Source organism: Bubalus bubalis, chromosome 5 (genome assembly GCF_019923935.1).
Source record: "Bubalus bubalis isolate 160015118507 breed Murrah chromosome 5, NDDB_SH_1, whole genome shotgun sequence".
NCBI classification, from domain to species: Eukaryota; Metazoa; Chordata; class Mammalia; order Artiodactyla; family Bovidae; genus Bubalus; species Bubalus bubalis.
Window position 1 is genome coordinate 86,423,335 of NC_059161.1, and position 13,408 is coordinate 86,436,742.

Consider the following 13,408-nt stretch of genomic DNA (forward strand, 5'->3'; position numbering starts at 1 on the left):
CTTGCCACCAGAGACTGTCCCACCCCCAACTCAGAATCCTGTGCTTCTGACCAACCACTACAGAGAGGAGGGTCCCACAAACACCTCCTTGGATTGGCTAGAGCAGCTCATAGAACCAAGAGAAGCATTTACTTACTAGATCACCAATTTATTGTGGAAAATTGTAACTCAGAACAGCCAGATACAAGAGATGCATAGGATGAGGTACGGGAAATGGGTCAGAACTCCCAACCCTGTCCAGGCTCACCACTCTTCCAGCATCTCCACATGTTCACCAGCCAGGAAGCTCCCCCAAACTCTATAGTTTTGAGGTTTTATGAAAACCTCAGTACATGGTCATGATCAGTTAAGTTATTGGACACCAATGATTGAGTCAACCTCAGGCTGCCTCCCTTCCAGGGATGTTGAGGGCAAGATTGAGAGTTACAACCCTCAAATCACTCGACTGGTTCTCCTGGCAACCAGTCCCCACTTTAAGTGTGGGTCTATGTTACCTCATTAACAAAACAAAAGATACATTTGCCCCTCTCACCTCTTAGAAAATTCCAGGGATTTTAGGAGCTCTTTAAGAGAATCAAGAAGAATTGTATTGCACTATTAAAAATTCTTGAAGTTGGAAAGTATTTTCCTTCACTGATTTATTTTATTATCTTTATTTGTTGTACATGATACAGTTAAAAGAATCAGAAAATTTTCAGATAACTCAGATTTAAATCCTATCCTTAAAAATTTATTTATTTTTCTTTTTTTATTTTTTAACTTTACAATATTGTATTGGTTTTACCATATATCAACATGAATCCGCCACAGGTATACACGCGTTCCCCATCCTGAACCCTCCTCCCTCCTCCCTCCCAGTACCATCCCTCTGGGTCGTCCCAGTGCACGAGCCCCAAGCATCCAGTATCGTGTATCAAACCTGGACTGGCAACTTGTTTAATATATGATATTATACATGTTTCAATGCCATTCTCCCAAATCATTCCACCCTCTCCCTCTCCCAGAGTCCAAAAGACTGTTCTTTACATCAGTGTCTCTTTTGCTGTCTCGTATACAGGGTTATTGTTACCATCTTTCTAAATTCCGTATATATGTGTTAGTATTCTGTATTGGTGTTTTTCTTTCTGGCTTCACTCTGTATAATAGGCTCCAGTTTCATCCACCTCATTAGAACTGATTCACATGTATTCTTTTTATAAATTCTATCCTTGAAAATTTAAATTATTCATACCGTTATCTTAATCTCAAACTACTGAAATATTTATTCCTCATCCCTTGCTTGTGAAGATATGGCTAAACCTGATATGATGCTTATATTCTTCTCAGAGTAACCAAAATATTGCATGATGTTCAGAAAAAAGGAAATTTATTAAGCAGCAAGAGGACAGACTTAGGCACCATGTGCATAATCTATTCAAAAGAAAACCACATTTTGATGGCCTAAGATTTAATTTCAAAACACATATCAATACTTTGTAAGCAGACAGGGTAGGGGGCCCCTAGAACAAGAGAACTAGGTTTGGCTTTCTTGACATAAGACAACTCACTTTTGATCTAAGCCATTTTGTGATAAAGCCCTGGCCACAATGCTTATTCCTGAACAGGTCTCAGTAATAAATGATTTTAAGGCAACAAGAAAATTTAGGAACAAATGACCTGGGCAAGAGAAGTAACAACAGCAAAGATAATAAGCCTGTTGTAAAGACTTTCAGTTCAGTTACAATGGTAAATATTAGCCTAAAGAACATTTTTGAGCTGCTCTGCAGAACATAAACCCCTATGTGTGCTGAACCACCAGATCAGCTGGGAATGATGATGTTAACATTTTCTGAACTCAGTCTACTAAAGTTTGGACTTTTTCAAATTTTGTCCCAATTTTATTATGAATTATACTCTGCTGAAGCCCCTTTATGAATATGCATGTACTCTTAGCTTAAAACATCTATGATTTTACTGTTCAGGGAGATACTGCTTTGGGAAAGATCCCCAGTGTTTTTGAGGCTACCATGATGGCTCAGCGAGTAAAGAATCTGCCTGCAATGCAGGAGACACAGGAGATGCAGATTTGATCCCTGGGTTGGGAATATCCCCTGGAGAAGGAAACAGCAACCCACTCTAATATTCTTGCCTGGGAAATCCCATGGATAAAGAAGCCTGGTGGGCTACACCCCCACAGTGGGTCACAAAGAGTCATAGAGGACTGACTAAGCGTACCCAATGTTTTCCAAACTTGCTGCAAGTAATTCATCCTTCCATCTCCAGTTCTTTGATTTGGTTGTGTCTTTTGGCTCTACACCCCTTGAGAGGCAAACCCAGTTTTCATGTAACAATTTTATTTGTGAACCTAAGCATTGCTTAATCTTTATCAGATGTTAGAGAATTTTAAACTTTTATTATTTATTAAAAGAAGCTATCCTTTATTTTTCACACAATTCCTTACTAAATTCCATACAGAGTTCTGTTTGTTTACCTTGGCAAGTCACTGAATTCAGGGGAAGGACTTTTTTCATTCCAGCTCTCAAAAAGAGACTTGCCTTCAAAACCTTCATCAGGACTTTGGAGCTACATGAGTTAAATGGGGGGAAAAAGAGAGTATACTTATAAATCAGATGTTTCAAAATTTAAATACCTATTAACCAGGGAATGAGTAGTTAAATTATATTAAGTAAAATATGAGAAGTAATTCATACATTAGCAGTCATTAAGAATTACAGCACTGAGTTTCTGATGATATGGGAAAATGTTACTATATATAATACACCTATTATAAAAAAAATACATGGAGTGTATGGAAAGAAAGGGTACACCAAATTATTACCAAGCCATTAAATTCAGATGAATGGTCATAATATAAGATTTTTTTCAATCTATTCTTCTGAATTAAAGGAGGCTACTTTCAATGATCCATTCCTTCTCCTCTTAAAAAAAATGAAAAGGAACAAGCTGGTTAAGGGAAGATTTTTGTTTTGTTTTAATATTGTTTTGTGCCAACAAGGTTGTCAAAGTCATTAATAATACATAAGAAAATAAATGCACTAATATTTTACTTAGTTGAGTGTATATTGTATTTATGTTAAACACAGGGCTTTTAACGAATTTTTAGATTTTACAGATAAGAAAACTAAGGGAGTAAAATATGCCCTACTACTGAATGTGAGTTTCAGAGCACTAAATGTTATGCCAAAACATTTAGCACACTAAATTGCAATTAATATTGCATTATTATTGGTAATTGACTAGTATATGGTATAAAAAATATTCATTTTATATTTAATAAAAGTCCTATATTTTTTTTAACAGATTCAACTCAAAAAAATTTAGACTACTTATGCTGTGGAAGACTTTTTGTAGATGCTAGCAATACAAAGTATAATAACACACATTACATATCATCTACTAGTAGGAACTGTAAATAAAAGTGTGGATTTCATGTGCTAGGTGCTATAACACAGGGATGTGCAATGGTCAATGGGAACACAATTAAATTTACATAAGCATGAGGTAAAATGTCAGTATGTAAAGCAACAAAATAACTTCATTCAAGCTTATAAATTTACCCCAAACTTTTTGCTACAAATGGCAGAAACATTCCATTTATTTTAGGATATATGAATTTTTGAATAATGTAGAAATATATTACTAGATTGCTTAGTTTATCACTAAAATTTGAAATGCTGCAAATCATCTTCTCAAAATAAACAAAACATAATTTTTAAAAATCCAAAATTACCAAGTATCACATAATTTCATACCTAACCTAGAAGTAGTGTTTTTGCATTTGTCACAGAGAACCACCAATCTACCTGGTAAGTAAATATAACTGCCAAGCTTCCTTAGCATTGACTTTAAATTCCATAAATGGTGGGAATTCTCTGAGATGCAATGTTTCAAATATTTAATTTTGTAAACACATCACAGGAATTGATTAAAAACTGCAGATCCTGAAGGAACTCTTAAGTAACATACGAATAGATTAGTGCCAAATTAAACTTTTCCACTCCTACTGAAGATGCCAATAAATTAAATGCCATGCTTGTTAAGCCAAAGCTTAACCATATGCTTAGGGTCTATTTAAAATCCCTACTTAAGGTAAACAAATATTTTTCTTAGTAAATACATTTCAGTTGGTAATTCTGTTAGCCCTCTGTTAAATAGGCAAGTTTGTTTGTTTTTTTTTTTTTTTTAATCCTTTTTCTGTTCCAAGGAGGCAAATAGCAGTAAAAACAAAAATCTGCCATGCAAAAGCTCATTCATTATGACTAACTCTAGGACCAGAGGCTTTATGGGGCAGGAGAACTAAAATGAAGAGCTGCCTGTCAGTCCTGCAGAAATTCAGACGCCACCAGGTTCAGTATCTTGTGCTGCCGTCAGAAGGAATAAGGCAACTTTAGCTCAGTGGACTGAAAGCCACAGCACGAAATCATGAACTGAGTACATTCAACCCATGTGCTCCAGTCTCTGTCCCAGGACTCTGCATGTGGTGATTTACTTACTCTTTCTCAACAAGTTAGAAATATCAACTTTTCCTGAGTCCTGAATTAATTGGTATCATATTAAAGAGTAAAAATCAGTTTTAAAACTAAGAAGTTAAACCACAGGACTCAGTCATGGTGCAGGTACTGAACAAGTTGTATGACTTCAATGGCTAATGCTTTTTGAGCTCTGTTTTTTCATTTCAAATAGATATGGCATACTCAATGCTCCCCATAGACTGCCTCAGACTGATGTGGGGCAAAACAGGATAGCATCCACCATTTGTAAGACATTTCTAGGAGTGGATCTTTGCTATGTGGAAAAAAAAAAGTTATAAAACAACAGTTGTTCAACATAATAAACACAATAATGCCACCTCAGGAAAACATTTGTAGAACTTAAAATTCCATGTAATTATTTTTACCTCCTTTGTTAGGTTATATACCAAGCTGTACATAAGTGGGGTACAATCAACTCTCAGAGTGTAGTTTCCTGAAAGACAAGAAGAAGGTTGTTTTCTATTTCATTACTTTATTTTATTCTTCCATTCAAAGACCATTCCTAACTTCTTAGCCAGAATGACCCTTTTAAAATCTGACTGGGGACTTCCGTGGCAGTCCAAAGGTTAGGACACTGCATTTCCACTGCAGGAGGCACGGGTTTGATCTCTGACCAAAAACTAAGATCCCAGGAGCCCTGAGGTGCAGCCAAAAATAAATAAATAGGATTCAAATCTGATCAAAACTCTCCAATTCATCCCTGGATAAAATTCATCCTTATCTTGACCCTTGGTGCAACACATGAAACAATCTCTAATCACCTCTCACCTTTCCAAATCTTCACCTTCTACTCTGCCAAAGCAAATGTTCTATACAACAGAGATAATAAAAGTACTTCCCTCACAGGATTACTGTGTCAAATAAATGTTTATATTTAAAGCTTTACTTTAAAACATTTAAAGTAAATGTTTATGTTTAACAGCATTTGCCATTGTTGGCACTTGAGCTAAATTTTGTATGTGAATGTCAACACCCTAAACTAAGGATAGTAGTGTCTTTGGAGAGTTATTTCAGAATGGTTTCAGTAGAAATTTTTTCTTCGTAAATTCTGCATCTTAACATTAGGAAGCCAATGCATGATTTACTGTATTATTTGAGAAAGGAACAGTTAATAAAATTTTAAATACAAAACAAAGTGAGATAAGCTGTGTTCCAATCACAGATTAATAGAGGTATTATTTGCTTTTGATCCTAAAAAGGATGGGGAAACAACAAAACAACATTAAGTCAGAGAATGACATGATCAGCAAAACCACAGATTAAAAAAAAATGCATTAAAATCTTAAAAGAACAGCAATAAAATGTTATTCTACTTTTGAAGAAGATATGTTTGGAAAACTCATTCTGTGTGACAAGGTATTTCATCTTCATATGTGTTTAAACGAGGATGATAATAATCCAAGTTAACATTTCTGAACATTAACCCTGTGCAAGGGACAACTCTGGGAATTTTGTAATTATTAACTTCTACCCTTACAAGAACCTTTGAGATATGTGATCTTAATAAACCTATTGAGAGCTGATAAAACTGAGACACAGAGAGCAACAACCTGAGGTCACATAATTAAGAAGTAGAAGGGCCAGATATAAGCCCAACCTCTGAGCCACTAACTAAGGAAAATCAGAGGAAGGAGAGGAAGATAACCGAAATGCACTAACTTAGGAGACAACGCAGCTCAGATACATGGACAAAGAAGAAAATGTAAATGCCAATGTGCCTCCATCATATGCCATGTCCCAACTGTTTTTGACATGGCAGACTTACTAATAAACTGAAGAAAATATTCTATAGTCCACCCTTCATTCATTTGTTGCACCCACGCAAATAACATTTATTTAATGAGACATTAAGAATCCAGGGATGAAGAAGTATGATCCCACCTGTTCCTGGTGGAAGAATATAGTCTAGAAAGGGAGGCAGTTTCTAAAACAAATAATTACTTAATAATGGCAGTGATGAGTATTACAAACATATTTTTTCCTGGAAAAAAGAATTAAACAGATGGTGTGTTGAACAGTAATCTGAGTATAGAGAACAGCAGTCACAGTGGCTGACAAGTTACATGTGGTCAAGGAACAGAAAGATGGGTAGGGCTAGTGTCGGAGAAGACTGTTGAGAGCCCCTTGGACTGCAAGGAGATCCAACCAGTCCATTCTGAAGGAGATCAGCCCTGGGATTTCTTTGGAAGGAATGATGCTAAAGCTGAAACTCCAGTACTTTGGCCACCTCATGCAAAGAATTGACTCATTGGAAAAGACTCTGATGCTGGGAGGGATTGGGGGCAGCAGGAGAAGGGGACGACAGAGCATGAGATGGCTGGATGGCATCACTGACTCGATGGACGTGAGTCTCAGTGAACTCCGGGAGTTGGTGATGGACAGGGAGGCCTGGAGTGCTGAGATTCATGGGGTCGCAAAGAGTCGGACACGACTGAGTGACTGATCTGATCTGATCTGATGGTGTAGTGTGATTCATACCAGCTTCCCTGGTAGCTCGGTCGCTAAAGAATCTGACTGCAGTGCAGAAGTTCTGGGTTTGATCCCTGGGTTGGGAAGATCCCCTGATGAACGAAATAGCAAACCACTCTAGTATTCTTGCCTGGAAAATCCCATGGACAGAGGAGCCTGGCAGGCTCCAGTCCATGGGGTCGCAAGAGTCGGACACAACTTAGCAACTAAACCATCACATGGTGCAGTGAGTGACAATGCACTGTTTGGGTTTCTTGGAAGTTGACCTGAGGTTGTCTCTTCATTTGAATCTCTGTTTATCAAAACAAACCCATTCAAAAGTCCTGTCTTCAATGCTTATCTCATTTCTCAAGCCTTTCCTGAACTTGCTATCATTCTGTCCTCTGAATTCCAAGATCAGTACAATAATATCTTTCTGAGAGTACCTGCATATATCAGAATCCTAGACTGATTTATCATCTATACTAAATTTTGGGCTTCTCTAGTGACTCAGATGGCAAAAAATCCGCCTGCAAAGCAGGAGACTTAGGTTCGATCCCTAGGTTGGGAAGATCCCCTGCATGAGGGCATGACAAACCACTCCAGTATTCTTACCTGGAGAATTCCCATGGACAAAGGAGCCTGGCAGGCTGCAGTCCATGGAGTCGCAAACAGTTTGACATGACTCAGCGACTAAGCACAGCACAGCACATACTAAATCTTAAACTCTCGAGTATTAGATTGTTCTATATCAACCCCTAATTCTTTTGAAATCTTGGAAAGTTCATTGCATAGAGGGGTGCTTAGTAAGTATTTGAATTGAAGAAAAAAAATCTAGAAGAAAAAAATCTTGGTGAAAGATGAAATCTTGGAAGCCAGTATCTGTCCTCAAAATTTGTATGCATGATAGATAATGACAGGAGTTAAACATAAATCATAGCTTTTTGATACCCCACTCTAAAATTACAGAAATCTCTAGTTCCATAACTGATTTATTCATTTAACAATCACTGAATTCCTACCATAGATATGGTATCTGCCAGATGAAACAAGCAAATCAAAATAGAGTCCAAATTAGCATCCTAGAGCTCACAGCTGCCGTGAGCACAACAAACCAGCAGGAGATTCCCTCACCACCTGTCCCTGGATTTCTATTCCTTGTCAGTGCATGATTTATGAACTAAACTGCTGCTACTACCAAGATCATATGTATTTTCCTATGAAACTGATGATATTCACCTTCTATAGAAGAATCAGCATTGATATAGGCCACACCACGCTCCTGAAGGAGTCTGGAATTTTCCTATAATAAATAAATAAAGTTAAATAAATTAATAAACATATAGTCATAACTCCCTTCTTAAAAAAAAATGCACATATACATTTACTGTATGGTGTGTGAATGAAGGCCCAATTTCACACCAAATTTGACATATAAGACTTTCCAGATTTTCAACGTTTGAAAGAATTTGGCAAGAAATAACAAGCAAAACATTTTTAAGACTAAAATTTGAGATGAAACTGTCCACATTCTTAATATGGTGAGCGGAAAAGTTGATTTCTTAATCACACATTAAGCCTAGAAGCTAAGTTCTTCTGTGTTACGGTACCACCTACTGGTCAAAACTTTAAAACATTGTTTTCAATTTTAAAACACTGCCAAAGAGTAGCAAGATTTTTTTTGATAGAAGTAGATTCTGAACCTCAAAAACAAGCAATTTTCTGTGTCCTGACTATAAAAAAAAAGTGAAAAAACATGAAACTAAGTGAAAAAAATAATATGAAAGAGGCAAATCAAGATATTTTGGCTCTTCTTGACACCAGCATAAAACTTCCTTTACAGGAACACCATTTTTTTCTTGGTAAACTTCAAAGAAAATATAAGTACACATGGCTTCTCATAATTTAAAGGTAATAGGAGATAAGTAAATATTTATATCATGACTAGAAGTTAATGTAATTAATGTTATTTTTACATATATTTACTTTACCAGCAATGCTGCTATTACCCACAGCCGATAATGCATGCAGGTAAAATTACTTTGCAAGAAGCCTCATAAATATTCTGTGGTGAGATTTTTCCATCTCACTCTTAGCATGATTTAAAGTAGGTCATTATGATATGAGGAAGACAGTACAAGCTGAAGGAGTATTTAAATATGAATAGCTTTAGCAGCTAACCTGAAAAAACTGAAACCTGGTATCTTATTATGATGTACAGTTTCTAGTGGATTTATTTAGCTACCAGCACATTCTCAGAAAGCAAAAATTATTTCCACAATTGACATTAAGTGGCTGTAAAAGTTCAAGTACAATTTAGTTCTCATGTGACAAGATTTTTGAACATGAATATGTTGTTTCAGACTTTTGAAAAAAAGTTTGAATATTTTCTTGCTGGATTGACATTATTCTTACATTCTTGTGAATTAAATATTATCTGCTTTATTATTATGAAAATATATTTACATTGAATTATCAACTAACCTCTGCCCACTCAGTGGAACCAAAAAGACCAAATTCTTCTGCATCCCAGCTCGCAAACAGAATTGTTCTTCGAGGCCTCCATCCTGAAATATATGTGCATAACTAAGATGGTGACTGCAGCCATGAAATTAAAAGATGCTTGCTCCTTGGAAGAAAAGTTATGACCATTCTAGACAGCATATTAAAAAGCAGAGTCATTACTTTGCCAACAAAGTTCCGTCTGGTCAAAGCTAAGGTTTCTCCAGTAGTCATGTATGGATGTGAGAGTTGGACCATAAAGAAAGCTGAGTGATGAAGAATTGATGCTTTTGAACTATGGTGTTGGAGAAGACTCTTGAGAGTCTCTTGGACTGCAAGGAGATCCAACCAGTTCATCCTAAAAGAAATCAGTCCTGAATATTCATTGGAAGGACTGATGCTAAAGCTGAAGCTCCAATACTTTGGCCACCTGATGCAAAGAACTGACTCACTGGAAAAGACCCTGATGCTGGGAAAGATTGAAGACAGGAGAAGGGTACAACAGAGGATGAGATGGTTGGATGGCATCACCGACTCAATGGGCATGAGTTTGAGTAAACTCCAGGAGTTGGTGATGGACAGGGAAGCCTGGCGTGCTACAGTCCATGGGGTTGCAAAGAGTTGGACACAATTGAGCAACTGAACTGAACTGATAAAAGCTGGGAAAATGCACAATATAGACAAGACATCAGCATGCCCAACAGCATAACAACAGCAAAAATTCATTGGTTGCTTAGGAAGGGTGAATTATGGTGATAATCTTAATTTCCTTCCCAATGATTTTAAACCTGATCTGTCAATACAAATTAGATCATTTGTATTGAAAAGGGGGGGGAATGGTAAAAATTCTGTGAGATCCAGGGAACTCAAACAGGGGCTGTGTGACAACCTAGAGGGATGGGATAGGATGGGAGGTGGGAGGGAGGCTTAAGATGGAAGGGACATATGTATACAAATGGCTGATTGATGTTGATGTATGGCAGAAACCAAAGCAATATTGTGATTATCCTTAAATTAAAAATAAATACATTTAAATAAATAATTTTTTTTTAATATTCTATGAGTTCATAAAACATTCTAATAGGTTTACAATGACTAGCTAAGAATAGGAAGCCATCTGTGGTCTGCAGCTGCCTGGAGTGAAAGAAAGTGCTAGATGTAGACTATGGTCTTACAGCCAATAGAACTGAGAGAAAATCCTTTACAACTCTTCCGAGCTGCACTGGCATCACACAAACAATTGTTCAGTGTCAGTTGGCTGTGTGACTTCACTCCATTCTCTGCCAGAATTAGTCAACAGAAGCTCCGTTTGCAACAACAGGGTCTGCTGCTGCTGAAAAGTACACCATTCAGTAGGAAGCTCATATGGCTTGGAGTTAAAAACACTGACCTTGGAGTTTAAAAGATCTTAATTCAAGCCCTGGTTCTTTTACTTACTAGCAGTATGACCAAGGGAATGTTACTCAAACTTGCTAAATCCCTGTTTCATCATCTGTATACCAGGAAGAGCAGAGCAAAGATAAAGATACTCTTTGACTGTTGGGAGGATTAAATGGCATAATAGTTATAAAGACAGCATTAAACAAGTGCTCTAAACAGTGCAAGCTGTCATTGTTTCAGTACATATTTCATTTGTGCTTATTAAGACTGAATATCCCTCTGGCTATTGAGTCAAGTGCTTCATGTTTGTTAAGAGTATTAATAGTTATTATTCACATCCCCTAATAACTATTATTCCTCATCACTGCAGTCTGTAGGCATACCCTGAAACTGTCATAGTCATGTTTTATATTTACCACAGGGATCCTTCTTGCAAAATAATGAAACATTTCATAATATTTAAAAGAACCTAATTTCACAAACTATATAAATTCTAGTTTCCATAATTCTGTTTTCTTAAATAATAAGAAAACTGTGTGGTAAAAAGAATAGAGCACTCTTAAATTTGATTTCAAAGAGAGATGTCATGGTTTTTTGGACTGGGAGCCAGAAATCTGAATTTCAATCCCAGACTCTGTCACACACCCGCTACACAACCTTGGGTGAATTACTAAATCCTAAACACTTCAGCAGAAAATGAAGAGGATCTAAAAAGCCTCTTGGTGAAAGTGAAAGAGGGGAGTGAAAAAGTTGGCTTAAAACTCAACATTCAGAAAACTAAGATCATGGCATCTGGTCCCATCACTTCATGGCATGGGGAAAGAGGGGAAACAGTGCAGAGTTTATTTTGGGGGGCTTCAAAATCACTGCAGATGGTGACTGCAGCCATAAAATTAAAAGATGCTTACTCCTTGGAAGGAAAGTTATGGCCAACCTAGATAGCATATTCAGAGACATTACTTTGCCAACAAAGGTCCGTCTAGTCAAGGCTATGGTTCTTCCAGTGGTCATGTATGGATGTAAGAGTTGGACTGTGAAGAAAGCTGAGCGCCAAAGAATCAATGCTTTTGAACTGTGGTGTTGGAGAAGACTCTTGAGAGTCCCCTGGACTGCAAGAAGATCCAACCAGTCCATCCTAAAGGAGACCAGTCCTAGGTGTTCTTTGGAAGGACTGATGCTGAAGCTGAAACTCCAATACTTTGGCCACCTCATGCGAAGAGCTGACTACTGGAAAAGACCCTGATGCTGGGAGGGATTGAGGGCAGGAGGAGAAGGGGATGACAGAGGATGAGATGGCTGGATGGCATCACCAACTCGATGGACATGAGTTTGGGTAAACTCCATGAGTTGGTGATGGACAGGGAGGACTGGCGTGCTGCAATTCATGGGGTCGCAAAGAGTTGGACACGACTGAGTGACTGAACCAAACTGAACTGAACTGAACCGAACTGAACTGAACTGAAACACTTCAGTTCATTTATTTTTGCTTTGTGGGATCTTTCCAACCAGGGATCGAATCTGTGCCCCCTGCACTGGAAGCATGGAGTCTTAATCACTAGACCACCAGGGAAGTCCATCAGTTAATATATTTGTAAATCGAAATGAGAAATAACTAGGTAAACATCTCCCTGGTGCTATGTGTTCAAAACAGATAGCACACATAATAACATTGTTTCTCTGAGAAAGTAGGTACCAGGCAAACATCACATATTTTTACTAAACTTAACATATTTTTACTGTTTTCACTGTTGCTAAGAAAAAAGAAAAATTATGGATCACATTTCCAGCCCACAGACACCTTGTCTGCAGGAGCAGTAAACAAAGTAGACCTTCTGTTCTCAGTGTGCAATGTTCATTTTAAAAAACAACCATTTGAACTAAATTTTATTTTGGTTTCATAAAAATGTTCTAAAATGACTGAAGTAATGGTCAGTCTAATAGTATAGTATAATCTGAAAGTCCGCGAAAGAAACCAAAGCTGGAATGTGAGAATGCAGATATGAAACTTTTGACAGCATCCTATTAAGCAAGAAGACCAGCATTTTTCTGAATAAGCTTTCATCTCCTCAGTCACTTAGTGCCCTTGACCTGAGGCCTTAGGCTGGAAGAGACCAAGGAACTCCTGTTCACACTTCTCAGACCAGGACACAGTGGCTTATAATCTAATTCTGATGGCTATTCTCCAGCGAAGAAACCCATTTCCATCTTCTTTGTTGCCAAAAGAAACCATGAACAGTATAATTCCTTTATTTCAGATTATAATTTAATATCTAAACATAAGTAATATGAATATTATATATAAAGGAATTATTACAAATAAATATATAAAAGAATAAACAATATTATTAACCAATATAAGGTGGCACAGTTGGTAAAGAATCTACCTCTAATGCGGGAGATGCAGGTTTGATCCCTGAGTTGGAAAGATCCCCTGGAGGAGGGTATGACAACCCACTCCAGTATTCTTGGCTGGAGAGTCCCATGGACAGAGAAGCCTGGTGGGCTACAGTCCATGGGGTTGCAAAGAGTCAGACACAACTAAGTAA

General features: G+C 37.3%; 1 protein-coding gene across 1 annotated transcript in view; it reads right to left on the reverse strand.

Moving 5' to 3' along the window:
* FOLH1B (folate hydrolase 1B) overlaps positions 1–13,408 on the reverse strand; it is a 71,609-nt gene that overhangs the window by 11,844 nt on the left and 46,357 nt on the right. Inside the window, exons 11-14 of the mRNA XM_006075174.4 lie at positions 9,465–9,547; positions 8,220–8,283; positions 4,898–4,965; positions 2,471–2,562 (exon numbers count right to left, since the gene is read on the reverse strand). Coding sequence (XP_006075236.2) covers positions 2,471–2,562; positions 4,898–4,965; positions 8,220–8,283; positions 9,465–9,547 — 307 coding nt within the window. The remainder of the gene's footprint in view (positions 1–2,470; positions 2,563–4,897; positions 4,966–8,219; positions 8,284–9,464; positions 9,548–13,408) is intronic.